Source organism: Mustelus asterias, chromosome 6 (genome assembly GCF_964213995.1).
Source record: "Mustelus asterias chromosome 6, sMusAst1.hap1.1, whole genome shotgun sequence".
In the NCBI taxonomy this organism is placed as follows: Eukaryota; Metazoa; Chordata; class Chondrichthyes; order Carcharhiniformes; family Triakidae; genus Mustelus; species Mustelus asterias.
Window position 1 is genome coordinate 94,229,051 of NC_135806.1, and position 14,246 is coordinate 94,243,296.

The 14,246-nt window shown below is 39.9% G+C and overlaps 1 protein-coding gene across 1 annotated transcript in view; it reads left to right on the top strand.

Annotated features, from left to right (window-relative positions):
• The window catches only part of ell2 (elongation factor for RNA polymerase II 2), a 128,352-nt gene that overhangs the window by 82,875 nt on the left and 31,231 nt on the right, over positions 1 to 14,246 (top strand). The window contains exons 6-8 of the mRNA XM_078214765.1: positions 4,571 to 4,695; positions 10,488 to 10,581; positions 12,542 to 13,091. Of these exons, the coding sequence (XP_078070891.1) occupies positions 4,571 to 4,695; positions 10,488 to 10,581; positions 12,542 to 13,091 (769 nt within the window). The remainder of the gene's footprint in view (positions 1 to 4,570; positions 4,696 to 10,487; positions 10,582 to 12,541; positions 13,092 to 14,246) is intronic.

Consider the following 14,246-nt stretch of genomic DNA (forward strand, 5'->3'; position numbering starts at 1 on the left):
GATTGGAGCTTCCAATCAATTCTTGTGTGAAAAGCTTATTAAAATAACAGAGGCTTAGCAAGCAGTGAGCAGAATGCTACACCAGTTATTAAATAGAGGAAGGCTTAAATTGGATAATTCTTGCACCTAAAGAGTTCTTTATTTTTTTTCCAATTTACATAACTTGATAACTTGCTGTGCTGAATGTTTGGAAATCTTCCATAGGAGTGCACACTGAAGGTTAAAACTTTTGTATTTTTTTGCTGAATTTGACTGAACTAAGGATTCCCAATTCGGCACATATTCCTGGAAATTGCATCACATAGAATCATAGAATCCCTTCAGTGTGGAAAGGGGTCATCCGACCCATCGAGCCTGCACTGACAACAATCCCACCTCAGCCCTATCTCGGTACCCCACGTATTTAACCTGCTAGTTCTCCTGACACCAAGGGGCAGTTGAGCATGACTAATTAACCTAACCTGCACATCTTTGGACCTGAATCCCAACTCCCTCCCACCATGCTATTGCTATTGGTCACCTGACATACCTGTCTTGCAGAGCACTGCCTTCCCACTATTGGAAAGCAAAATTACTCAATGATATAATGCTTGACTGCCAATTGGACAGCCTTTTTATACTATCTCCAATACTTTTAAATGGATATTAAGTAAAAATGAAAAATTCTTGCACACTTTTTTTAATGTGTCTCTCTAATGTTTATCTCTTGGATTGTGTTTAGCAGGACCCTAGAGATTAATTGTTAATTCCTGAGGGGTTGACTCCTACTTTGAAACATTGCAGTTAATTTGCCTTCTCTTGGAATAATTTCTGTGTCAAAGGGATATTATTTTGTTTTGGTTATACTTTTGGTTAATTAACAAACTTTTGAGGAAAGCAGATTCTCATCATTCAGTGATTACTAATAAGGCCTTTTTAACTACACTTTTATCAACAAGGCAATTTACATAAACTAATCCTCCATCACATTGCTGAAAAGATGTATTACAAAATAAAGGATCCAACAGATTGGAAATCAAACCTAAAGAACTCTCCAATGTGAGGGTTATTTTTAACTTTGCTGCCAGGGCATTAAACTGGCTGATTGCAGTCTGCTGGATTTCCACTAGATACCCACACAGGTGCTGAAGATGACAATTGCCCACATAAGCATATTAACAAGCACTGGATATAATATGTTGAAAAGAAAGACATGTTGCTAAAGTTTTTCATCTTGCGCTCATGGGTCATAACAAGAACAATAGATTTCAAAAAAATCTCAATTTATACTACAGGAGAAAAGGGTGCTGATTGATAAGTCAACTTTGACCGAGACATTGCCATGAAGAAAGCAACAGAGTCTTATAGGCTCCCCAAACTTCTGGCTAATTCAAAAACGGCTCGAGGCTTAAACATATTCCTTTGACAGAAAGGGCCTTGTGTATGAACCCATGCTGCCTCTAGCAAGCATAAATGAGCTCCTTGACCATCTTAAATTGGTTGTTAGTGTAGCTATTACTGCACGGTAGCACAGTGGTTAGCACTGCTGCTTCATAGCTCCAGGGACCTGGGTTCGATTCCTGGCTTGGGTCACTGTCTGTGTGGAGTTTGCACATTCTCCTCGTGTCTGCGTGGGTTTCCTCCGGGTGCTCCGGTTTCCTCCCACAGTCCAAAGATGTGTGGGTTAGGTTGATTGGCCATGCTAAAAAAAAAATTGCCCTTAGTGTCCTGAGATGCGTAGGTTAGAGGGATTAGTGGGTAAATATGTAGGGATATGGGGGTAGGGCCTGGGTGGGATTCTGGTCGGTGCAGACTCGATGGGCCGAATGGCCTCTTTCTGTACTGTAGGGTTTCTATGATTCTATGATTAGAGTACTCGGCATTGTTCAGCAAGTGCTGCCCAATCGTGGAATCAATCTAATAGTAGATATTTTAGTTTTGTTTTTACAAGCATGAGTATGGTCTGTACTCTGCCTATTATGAACAACTAAATGAGCACAAATTAGCCAGTCATTGAGCCGTATGGCTACGTACATGGCAAGGATGTGTTGGGGCCTAAAGATCAGTTAAATTCACTTACGCTTGCTAGAAGCCACATTATTCCATAAACAGAGCCTATTCTCCATCAAAGGATGTCACAAAATAACAATCTGCCAATTAGAGTGCCTGCCCATTTATCTGTTTGTCCCAATTTGCTATACAGCTCAATAATTTGCCCACAATTTCATGAGCTTCAACTTTAATTAAATTGCCTCTTATGAGGGACTTTACCAAATGCCTTTTGAAAGTCCATTAAATAACATCCATTCACATTTCCAGAAGAATCACAATGTTGTTGACCTTTATCTTGGCATTTGCACTTCGGAGTATTATATATTTATTTGAACTCCTGGGTGTGTCTGTTCATCCGGACTGTTTGGTGTCTTTCCATTAAGTGTATAGACTTATTCCTTATTTTTCCTCCCACTTTTTAGCAAATTGCAACTGTTATGTCAGACTATTCTGTCTTCCTGATAGTTTAATTGTCCGCCTTGTTATTTGCAAATTTGTCAAGTTTTATGTCAATATTTCTCCAGTTACTTGTTTCCATGTCCCAATCATATACCAAGAAGAAAAGTGGACCTCTCAGAGTCCTGAGTTACACAAATCGCGATCTGAGCAGCACCATTTACTATGACTTGGTTTGCTCTACGTCAGCTTCAATTTTCATCCATGTTGTTGCATTTTGTTGTACCAATAATCAGCATTTTTCTATCAAGCCTCCTGTGCAACAGATTAGTGAGCGTCTTTTGAAAACTCACATGCACTACGTCTACTACAGTCCTATCATCTATTCAGTCAGTCCCAAACACACACGGGCGAATTTTCCATTGCGCCTGACGGATTTTCCAGTTTTGGGGCGAGTGTGATGGGAAAATCCCGCCCAAAGTCTCATGAAATTTCTCAGCGGTGACTTACTGTTAATAAATCTGTAATGGCTGTCTTTGTTAACCCACCTATTTTTAATGCTCACTATTTTTACCTTGAATTATGGGTTATGAGCTTTATGTAGAGATTGACAAAAGATATTACAACATAATCCTGTAAATGTCATTCAATCCACAGAGATCAAGAATTATGAAAACTATAGTTTCTCAGTTACTTCACCTTTAGCCCAGATAAGAATTTAATAATTTTGCAGTTCATACCGTATGCAAAGAGCTGCAATAAATATATAAAAGCAAATTACTGTGGATGCTGGAATCTCTGAAGAGAACAGTTAGTTCTATTTTCCCTCCACAGAAGCTGTCAGACCTGCTGAGATTTTCTAGCATTTTCTGTTTCTGTTTGCAATAAATACATTTTTATTTCAAAGACAAGGTATAAGGTGCACTGAACGCCAACGAGACTAATTTTTGAAATCATCCTATTGCTTGGACCCACAAAGGAGATGTTTTTCCCACTTCCATCCCAATTTACCCAACACCAGCTCACCCAGTAAAAGCTGTGGGGCTACCTGCTTGGCATGGATCTCCCTTTGCCACAGGTAAAATAGCGGATGGGATGGGGCACTAAGGGCCTCACTCATGCTTCCATCTTAAAATTTCAGAGCAGTTTGGGGTAGGAAAAAATGCAGTGGTAGAGAGGCAACAGAAGATATTTTACAAGCTTCCATCCTTCAGGGAAGTCTAAAATTCAGCCCCTGGTTTCTGATCCTTTGTTTATAGGGATTTTTCATAGAATTGTACAGTGCAGTGTACAGTGCAGAAGGAGGCCATTTGGCCCATCGAGTCTGCACTGGCAACAATCCCCAAATAGGCCCTATCCCTGTAACCCCACATATTTACCCCGCGAATCCATCTAACGTACACATCCCGGGACACTAAAGGGCAATTTAGCATGGCCAATGCTCAATGGAGAATGAGCTTTTCCGTTTCAGTACTCGATGGAAAGTTTTTTAAAAATATAAAATAATTAATTTGTAAATGATATGTATTTCTCGGAGCACCATTTATACTTCTGACCAGTATGTCGCTTTTCTTCAATGAGAAAGGCTAAGGCTTTTTTTATTAACTAAGGAACTTTTAAAACTAAACTAGTTATAACACCATAACTTAATTTAATTTTCTTGTAAATTCCCTAAAACTCTTGACTTTATGTAGCACCATTGTACATCTGCAATCACCTCACCTTTGAGTAAGCAGACATGGGATATTTCATGATGAACAATGAGATGATTGGCAAGCTGGCCTATCTGTGGTCATGTTCATTGAGGAAAGGAAATAGCTGGAATGTAGAGTGAGCTCCAGTTCTTCAAATAGCCTAACAAAATTTGCCCAAACCATTTTGCTTTAACCACAAAACCTGTGTACTGCAACAGGTTATCAGCTTAGGTTCATGCTCCAGTCTTGGAGTGGGACTTGAACTCATGACTTTCTTTGGCAGAAGGGCTGCTATTAGCTGTGTCCAACTTTTAATTTTTAATTTGCCATTACGTGGCTGCCCACAATCAATCTGGATAATATTTTAGCATAGCCCTACTTTTATTTTGTTAGATGCAGTTAACTTAGGATGACCGTTCCCATTGGTATAATAGCTTGCTTTCTTATAGGTGGCTAATATAAACTCAAAAGACAACTCCTATACTGTGAAGGATTTTGTGTATAAAGAGGTTCAGCGGGACTGGCCTGGTTACTCGGAAGAGGATCGGCAACTGTTTGACAGAGTGGTTTCCAGGTAAATTGACTTTATTTTATTCTAGCAGTTTTTTAAAGGAAAAATAAAGGTGCACATTCTCCAATCTTTGCAACTTTAGAGTCAGTGATTAGCGTTCTGAAAGGTATTCAACAACAGCAACTTATTAGTATAGTGGCTTCAACATAATAGAACTTCTCTGGGTGCTTCACAGGAGCATTATAAAACAAAATATAACATGAGCCAGATAAGGAGATTTTAGGTCAGTGTCCAAAAGCTTAGTCAAAGAAGTAGTTTTTAAGGAGTGGCTTAAAGGAGGAAAGAAATGTTGGGAACGGCAAGGTGTCGGGAGGAAATTCCAGAGCTTAGTGCCAGGCAGCTGGAGGCACAGACACCAGTGGTGGAATAATTAAAATAATGGCTGCTCAAAGGTACAGAACTAAATGAGTGCAGATATCTTGGAGGGTTTGGGGCTGAAGGAGATTGCAGAGATAGGAAGGGATGAGGCAGTGGAGTGATTTGAAAACATGAGAATTTAAAGATCAAGAAATTGCTTGATCCAAGCCAGTTTAAGTCAGCAAACATAAATGATGGGTGAGCAGGTCGTGATGCGAGTTAAGGAAAAGACGAGTTTTGGATTATCTCAAATTTAGAGAAAGGTTTTGTGAAAAATGGTGTGCCAAATGTGAAGAACTATTTCCCAGTTTCATTAAGACAACTAATTTCATTATCCTTCACAGCAAGCAACTCAAAGAATCATTCAGGGCACCAGCCCAAATTAAGACTTATTACCAAGATAGCCAACAACTCTGCATCTTTATTGAAAGGGGTGAAGAATTGCTTTAAATATCATGCATTTAATATTTCAGAGGTGGATTTGTTTTGTCTCAAATAACATTTACAATATTGTGGATCAGATAGAATTTGACCATTTTATATTTGCTTTGGAGTTGCAGCTCAGGGTTTTTGATTTATGCTTAGTTCTCATTTCAACATCTGTTAATGGGAAGCATTTTCCTGTCTTTTTATCATGACAGCCATATATGTAATGAATCACTACGTCTCAACCCTAGCTTTAATAATTTAATTGATCACTTTTTATTATGTCATTCATGTGAATAATTTGTCGAGCATCAGTATTCTGCAATAAAATTAGCCAGCATCATTCTTCAAAAATCTTCCGTATTAAGTATTGTGTCAAGTTAGTTGGTAGCACCCTATAATTGCACAAAATGCAATGACCATCACCAGTTTACTCTAAGGAATCTCAAAGAAAGCTCAGTTTCAGCATCTTGAAAAATTGATGGATGTTGTTGAAGCGACAATGCAAAGCACTCAAAGCAACCAAAAATCTTTCCCTGCTTCCACAACGATGTAATTCAGTGCCATAGCCAAAATTCTCCTGTTGTTTTAAATATTAAAGCTAGAACACAATGTTCATCACAGTGAGTGCTGTGCAGAACATTTTAAGAATTTGAAACAAACTGATTCTCAGTTGATTATGTATTAGGACTTCTTTCATTGTTAATTCCCCTGTGAGAGACTGGTCACATGGATTTTTTTTAAAAATTCATTCATGTGATGTGGGTGTCACTGTCTGGACCAGCATTTATTGCCCAACCCTGATTACCCTTGAACTGAAAGGCTTGCTAGGCCATTTCAGAGGGCATTTAAAAGACACATTGGTGTCTGGGGTCACGTGTAGGCCAGACCAAGTAATGATGGCAGATCTCTCCCTAATTGATTTGATTTGGTTTATTGTCACATGTATTAACATACAGTGAAAAGTATTGTTTCTTGCGCGCTATACAGACGAAGCGTCCCGTTCATAGAGAAGGAAACGAAAGAGTGCAGAATGTAGTGTTACAGTCATAGCTAAGGTGTAGGGAAAAATCAACTTAATGCAAGCTAAGTCCATTCAAAAGTTTGACGGCAGCAGGGAAAAAGCTATTCTTGAATCGGTTGATACGTGACCTCAGACTTTTGTGTTTTTTTCCGACGGAAGGTGGTGGAAGAGAGAATGTCCAGGGTATGTGGGGTCCTTAATTATGCTGTCTGCTTTGCTGAGGCAGCAGGAAGTGTAGACAGAGTCAGTGGATGGGAGGCTGGTTTGTGTGATGAATTGGGCTACATTCATGACCTTTTGTAATTCCTTGTGGTCTTGGGCAGAGCAGGAGCCATACCAAGCTGTGATACAACCAGAAAGAATGATTCTATGGGCATCTGTAAAAGTTGGTGAGAGTCGTAGCTGACATGCCAAATTTCCTTAGTCTTCTGAGAAAGTAGAGGCGTCTGTGTGCTTCCTTAACGTGTCGGTATGGGGGGACCAGGACAGGTTTTGCATAGGTTTTTATGGCAATCAACAATGCTTTCATATTCATCATTCGATTTTTTAAATTCCAGATTTTTACTGAATTCAAATTTCACTGTATGCTGTAGTAGGGTTCAAACCCAGATTCCCCGAACATTACCCTGTTACAGAAGCTCTTAATTTAAAAAATTTTCAACTTTGTACTTACAGAATTACTTCAAGGCAGAGAAAAGCTTAAAGGATGAACTACATAATTGTATAATAAATTAACACAATATGGTGGAGATGTGCGCTCTGAGTGCCTTCACTTATCTTGGTAGATGTGATCAATAATACAGGATGGAGTTTATTTGCCGCCTTTCTGGCACAGTAACTACTTTTGATGTCAGATTTTGATTCTTATCTGTGTTAATATTCTCACCTCAACTAGAAAATTGAGACAAGCCCCACTCCGTAACTTGAGCACATAATCCAAGATAATTTCAGTACAATATTGAGATAATCCTGCATTGTTGGAGGTGCTGGAGATGAGATGTTAAACTGAAATCTTGTCTGTTAAATATCTCTAGCATTATAGAAGAGCAGGGACAAAATAAAAGCAAAATCTTTATATTGCCATACTATTTTCCCCAATTACTTCACCTGTTCTCTAATGTCCGGTGGGCTTTTATGTTTTGGCCAAAAGTCACTAAAAATGACTCGGCTTAATTTAGTTAAAAGAAAAGGAATGGCCTAGTTGAAGATTATACAGTGTTTTTATAGGTTATGAATTATTTTAAGAAAAGATTCTGCTATACTGTTTAAAGAGTAAATTTCATAAATATTAGGACAAACTGAGTACAGTGCGCAGTTACAGTTTGAGAAGTCTAGATATGATTTAAAATTTCATTTTGAAGTTGGAAATCTGAAATAAAAACAAGTGCTGGTAATAAATACAGATCTATCCACATCTGAAAGAAAAAAGACAAGTTAAATTTTGAAAGTTGGTATAGAGCTTTTAGCAGATTTCCTTAATGAAGAGAAGTGACAGGATCCATTTTTGTAGTGGTCTAAAAATTTGAGTTGTAAAAGGTTCATATGAAGAACTCAATGCTACACCAGTCTAACTCCACATACCAATCCACATACCTTAACATGTTCTACTGCACTTAGCATTCTTATGAGAACACTTAATAGAACAGAATAGATGCTAATTTCACATATGTTGATTGTTATTCTTATTTTCAAATTTAATTTGACTTGTAATGCAAACCAGCATATGAAGCAAGTTAATAAAGTCTTAATGGAAGAGTGTTCTTGTCTGTTACTATATCTTCATTATCGTGGTTTACATTACATTGTTCTACAAGGTGTATTAGTTTTTAAGATCTGTTTACCCAGATAACCCAATTTTTCTACTAATTTATTGTAAACTATTTTTTGATATTTTGATTCTAATGCATCAGCTGGACATTTCCCATGCTGGTAAACACGAAAGCTGATGAGTCTATTGATGTATTCAATCTATCTTGTACAGTGTGACAGTTAATTTGACTGTTAGATTATTGCCAAGTGTAATGCTGATGCTGTTAGCCCCTTCTGCACAGTGGCAACCCCAAAGTCAGCTTGACAAATTTGCTGAGGCCAGTGGCCAGAAAACTTAGATAATCAGATAACTTGAGATTATTGCTGGTTGTGCAAATCCAGCATGTTGAGAAATGGTGGTTCTAGTGTGGGTCTTGCACAATCTAAACACAACTTGTGTTGCTTTGTTAATTTTTAAACTGTTATATACAGAAGTTTTGTTTTAATGTCATATCTATAGGAATCAATTGTAGCTCAAATATTTTAAGACATAACTTTTGTCCAAAGATTGATGGTGTAAAAATATTCACCAAGTCTTTATTCAATAAAATAGGTGTATTGCAGCAAGGCAGAGTGGTTGAGGAAATGTGCAATGGGATGTCACCCATTAAAATTTGCTGCCCGTTCAGAAGGCAGTGAACAATGTTGTCATTGCACACTGTGCAACGTGGAACTAGATTTCTAATTCATCTCCTAGCTTACATTTCACTGTACAATAATACTCGGTGAGAACTTGTATAGCAGCTGGACACTTTGTGTTAATGCTGATCACCATCAACAGCTTCTATTTTCTTTAATAGACAGTTTTCTCCAACAAGCAAGCAGCCTCTCAATTCACTGTAATTTTCATTACAGATTAGGCTGGGTGATATCCTGTTACACATCCGAATACCAAAAGCCGCCTCAAATTAATATGAGCTGTCAGAATGCACAAAATATATTGGATACATCATTAGGATCATCAGGTTTTCTGTTGACTCGCACAGCATGGGAAATATTCACCCTGGGCTCTCAGCACAGTGAATGTAAAGTCCCAATCTTATCTTGGGCTGGGGTCCTAGGGGCATGGGCTGAACTAGTCTGGAGGCTATCTGGTTCTTTGCAGAGTAAGGTCCAGGAGTTTAAATCTTCAGGTTTTGTCTATGTGCATCCCATCATTCTTTTTCACTAACTCGCCCACCCACATCCTTAGACTTTCTGGAAAGTGCTAGCTGGCTTCGTGTGGAGAGATTACTACTACAGTCAGGCAAGTGGTCCAAAATGGATTTCTGAGATCCTTGCCCACTCTTCCCTCGCCTACTCCAATTGCAAGTGGGGGCACTCCTGCTCCTTCTGGCCCAGCAGAAACACAAACTAAAAGGTTTAAAGTTGATTAATTTTTCTGGATCTGCTTGCCACCTAGTTGATCTGGCGAGAAGCCATGGCCTGCAGGATTAAAGGGTTCCCTTAAGTTTTTAACATTTGATTCACTGGGTAGCTTGGAAATTTGTTAAAGTTTGCTTGGCAGTGGACCGCAATTATACTGCAAAACAATGCCCCGAACATTTTTTTTTTTTTAATTATTTATTAGTCACAAGTATGCTTACATTAACACTTCAATGAAGTTACTGTGTTGTCACACTCTGGTGCCTGTTCAGGTACACTGAGGGAGAATTTAGCCTGGCCAATTCACCTAACCAGCACGTCTTTTGGACCATGGGAGGAAACCAGGGCACCCAGAGTGAACCCACGGAGAGCATGCAAACTCCACACAGACAGTGACCCAACCTGGGTCCCTGGCGCTGTGAGGCAGTGTGCCACCGTACTCCCCTGCAAGGTGAAAAACGTTGAAACATCAGCCAACAGTCAAATTTTGGCTTTATGAAGCACAGGAAATAGTGTTTAAAACAGCTTTTCATTGAAACAAAGATGGCAGGATAACTGAGCTGGCCATCTGAAACCCTCTTTTGAAACAGTTGTTTGATTTTGCCAATCCACAGGTGTTTGTGAACTTTTGCTGGTTTCCTGGACTTCAATCTGCAGTACACTTTACATGTAACGCATATTGCAGTAATTTGTTTCTGGCAGTAATAGAATTCTGACTATACATGGATGTCATGAAAACAGTAAATTTAACTGCATGGATCTGTGTTGAGAAGATGCATCTTGACTTTTTTTGTGTTCTGAATCTTTGAAACAGAAAATTATCCCAGCTGCAGAATTCTAATAGCCATCAAGCAGATCCAGTTCCATCAAGCTCCCCTAAAGATAGAGGATCCACATCTCCACCAGAGGTGAATAAAATCGATTACCAAGTTTATAATTATTAAAGATTGTACTCCTAATTGGTGGACCCTAATTGTGCAGGTTTATTTACCAATTTCAAATACAAAAATGTTGCTTGTGATTCTCCAATATAAAGAAACTGTGCGAAGCATGATGCATTAACAAGTTTTGAATTCTTCCACAGTTAAGGACTGCGATTTTTCTGGCTGCACAGATGACGTTGGGGTGGCGCGGTTCAGAGAATTGTGGGTGAGGGGTCTAGTGGGTCTGCACAAAACCTTGTTGCAATTCTCCCAGCCACTGTGCCTGGACGTAATCTGATTCCTGCCTACTGATGACGGGAACTAGATTATCATATTTAAATAAGCATTTAAATATGCCTAGTCTGTTTGAGGCCTGATTCTCCCTGCTCACAGGATTCTCTGACCCTTGGGCGCAGTGGGAACCTAGTGAGAATCATTACTAGTCTCCACAAATGGCGAACAGGCGTGATGACCACACCGTGGGCGGGGGGGGGTGCGGGATGAGCATCGGAGGCCATTGAAGCCCCCGTGTGGTTGAGGACATGGCTGAGCAGTGTCAACATGCTGGCAAGAATCTCACTGGTTTTCTCACCCAAAATGACACTTTTATGGCAAATGGAGTATAATGTGGAGAAGTGAGAAGTTATCCACTTTGGAAAGGAAATAGTAAAGCAGAATTTTTTTTTAAAGTGAGACTGAGAATGTTTGGTATTCCAAAGGATCTGGGTGTCCTTGTACACAAGTAACAACACTCTCATGCAGATCCAGCAATAGATGACAAATTAATTGGCATATAAAAGTAAGGAATTACTATTTTATAAAGCCTCGGTGAGAACCCACCTGCAGTTCTGTATGTGGTTTTGGTCTCCTTACCTAAGGAAATATATGTTTGCCTTGGAGCGTGCAACAAACGTTCAGCGTTCAGTAGATTGATTCCTGGGATAAAAGAATTGTCCTACATGGAGAGGCTGAGTCGATTGGGTCTATGTTCCTTAGAATTTAGAAGCTTGAGATGTGATCTCATTTCAATATATGAAGTTCTAAGGGGCTTGATACAGTTGATGCTGGGAGACTATTTCTCCCTGGCTAGGGAGTCTGGAGCTAGAAGCCAGTCTCAGAATATGGAGATGGCTGTTTAGGACTGATGAGAAATTTCTTCACTCAAAGGGTTATGAATCTTTGGAATTCTTTGCCGTTGTAATAGAGAGCGGGGTTGTGAGGCTGCCCTGGCGGGGGTTGAGTGCAAGACATTGACTGTGTGGAAATGAGTGCCAGTCAGCGTTTTGCCCAATCATAGTTTTTTCACTCGCTATCACCACCACACACCAGCATCCACTTACCCACTCATGTATGCTGATCCTTTCACGCCATATTATTTTGTTATGCCAAACATGATCATTCTGAAATTTGCTCATCGCTCCTTGAGAGAAAAATATGCAAATGTAGCCCCCCCCACCCCCCCAAGCAAAAAGGTTCGGCCTGGCCTAAATCACAAGAATTTTACCATTACTACATTACTAGCAAATGAAATTCTTTCCTTTTCAGGTGTGCAATGTCATTATTAGGCACAAGGTACTCTCCTATGCCATGCTAGTAATGTGTTTTCATCTCAATTTCAGAAGCTGAGCTCTATTGCATTATTGTGACACAGCTAACCAGCTTTTATCCCACCACTCTGGGCTCTATTTAAACCTAGACCATGACATGACAGGACATTGCAGTAGCCCACATCTACTCTACCTATTCTGCACATAGTATTTTGATGTCGGTTCATACAAAAAAATAGCAAAATATGCCTGCTGTGGCATAGTTTTTGGAAAATAAGATTGGGATATGGTAACCAACCTGGATTAAATTGCTAGAATGTGGATAAAGTATTCAATTTTGAAAATATTTTTCTTAACTTGTTGATCAGAACTTAGTATTATGTTTAATGTTTTTGCAGAAGAGATCTCTGCCATCAGATTTCATTGACCCACTAGCAAGCAAGAAGCCTCGAATATCTCACCTTACTAACCGTGTGCAGCCAACACTTAATGGTCATTTAAATCCCTCCAGTGAGAAAACTGTTGTTATTTCCACCCCAGTTGCTCCTCCTCACCCCCCTCCCCCTGCACCACCACCTGTGCCACTTCCAGTTTCTATCGCTCACACTGTGAATTCTAACTCCAGTTCCCCGTGCACACCTGAAGGAAGGGGAACTCAAGATCTGCCAGTTGATGCTATTGGTCAAGCTGGTGAAGGTTATGAGGACCAGCAAGAAAAGCTTATCTCTAGGACTACTGTGGAAAGCCCACCACACCAACTGGAGTGCTCAAAAGTCATCAGCAAAGACTGCTCTTCTCATGCAAAGTCAAAAAAGAAAGCTAAAAAACATAAAGACAAGGAGAGAGAAAAAGAGAAAAAGAATAAGGAGAAGAATGAGGAGGATGGCGAAGAATACAGAAATGAATTTGAGGAACAAAAGCCTGTTAAAGATGCCAATTCTGATTCAGGTATGTAATGAAGTTGGGCATGATTTGATATGAGCACAGAAGAAAGCCTTACAACTCATTTATCCATGCTGGTTTACTGTGGAGCAAACCAGTCGGTCAATCTATCCTGGTAGTCCTGTAAATGTCCATCAGTTTCCCTTTGAAATCATTGACGTTCACTTTCACCACACAAAGTTCCACTTACTGCATAGAAAAGTTCCTTTTCGTACTCGCCTGCATCTCTCACCCAAAATCCTAAATATCTGCACCTTGGTCTTTGATATGTTAATATTTAAAAGGAACGAGAATGGGCTATTCAGCCTGTCAAGCTTGCTCTAACATTCAATTAGGTCATGGCTGATCATCTCCCTCAACATAACTTTCCTGTGCTATCCCCATATCCATTGATGCCATTAGTCTCTTGAAATCTATGGATTTCTATCTTGAACATGCTTAATGATTGAGCTTCTGCAGTCCTCTTGGGGTAAATAATTCCAACAATTCACCACCCTCTGAAGAAATTCCTCCATTTTAGTGTTAAATGGCCTGCCTTTTATCCTGAGATTGTCTCCTGTTCCAGACTCTCTAGCTCGGGAAAACATCCTATGTTCGCCCTTCACACCCTGCAAGAAATTTGTCAAATTCAATGAGATTACCCCTCATTCTTTAAAACTCAGCCCCAGTTTCTCAATCTCTCCCCATAAAACGATCCTGTCACCCCAAGGATTGATCTGTTCAACTGGTGAACCTCTGTTGCACTCCCTCCATGGCAAATATATCCTTATCCAAGGAGACCAAAACTATACAAATACACCAGGTGCGATCGCACCAAGGCTCTGTTCAATTACAGGATGTACTTCAGTGTTCAAATCCACTTGAAATGAATGCCAACATACCAGGGGCAACACGGTAGCATAGTGGTTAGCACTGCTGCTTCACAGCTCCAGGGACCTGGGTTCGATTCCCGGCTCGGGTCACTGTCTGTGCGGAGTTTGCACATTCTCCCTGTGTCTGCGTGGGTTTCCTCCGGATGCTCCGGTTTCCTCCCACAGTCCAAAGATGTGCAGGTTAGGTTGATTGGCCAAGCTAAATTGCCCCTTAGTGTCCCGGGATGCGTGGATTAGTGGGTAAATATGAGGGTTAGAGGGATTAGCGGGTAAATATGTAGGGATACGG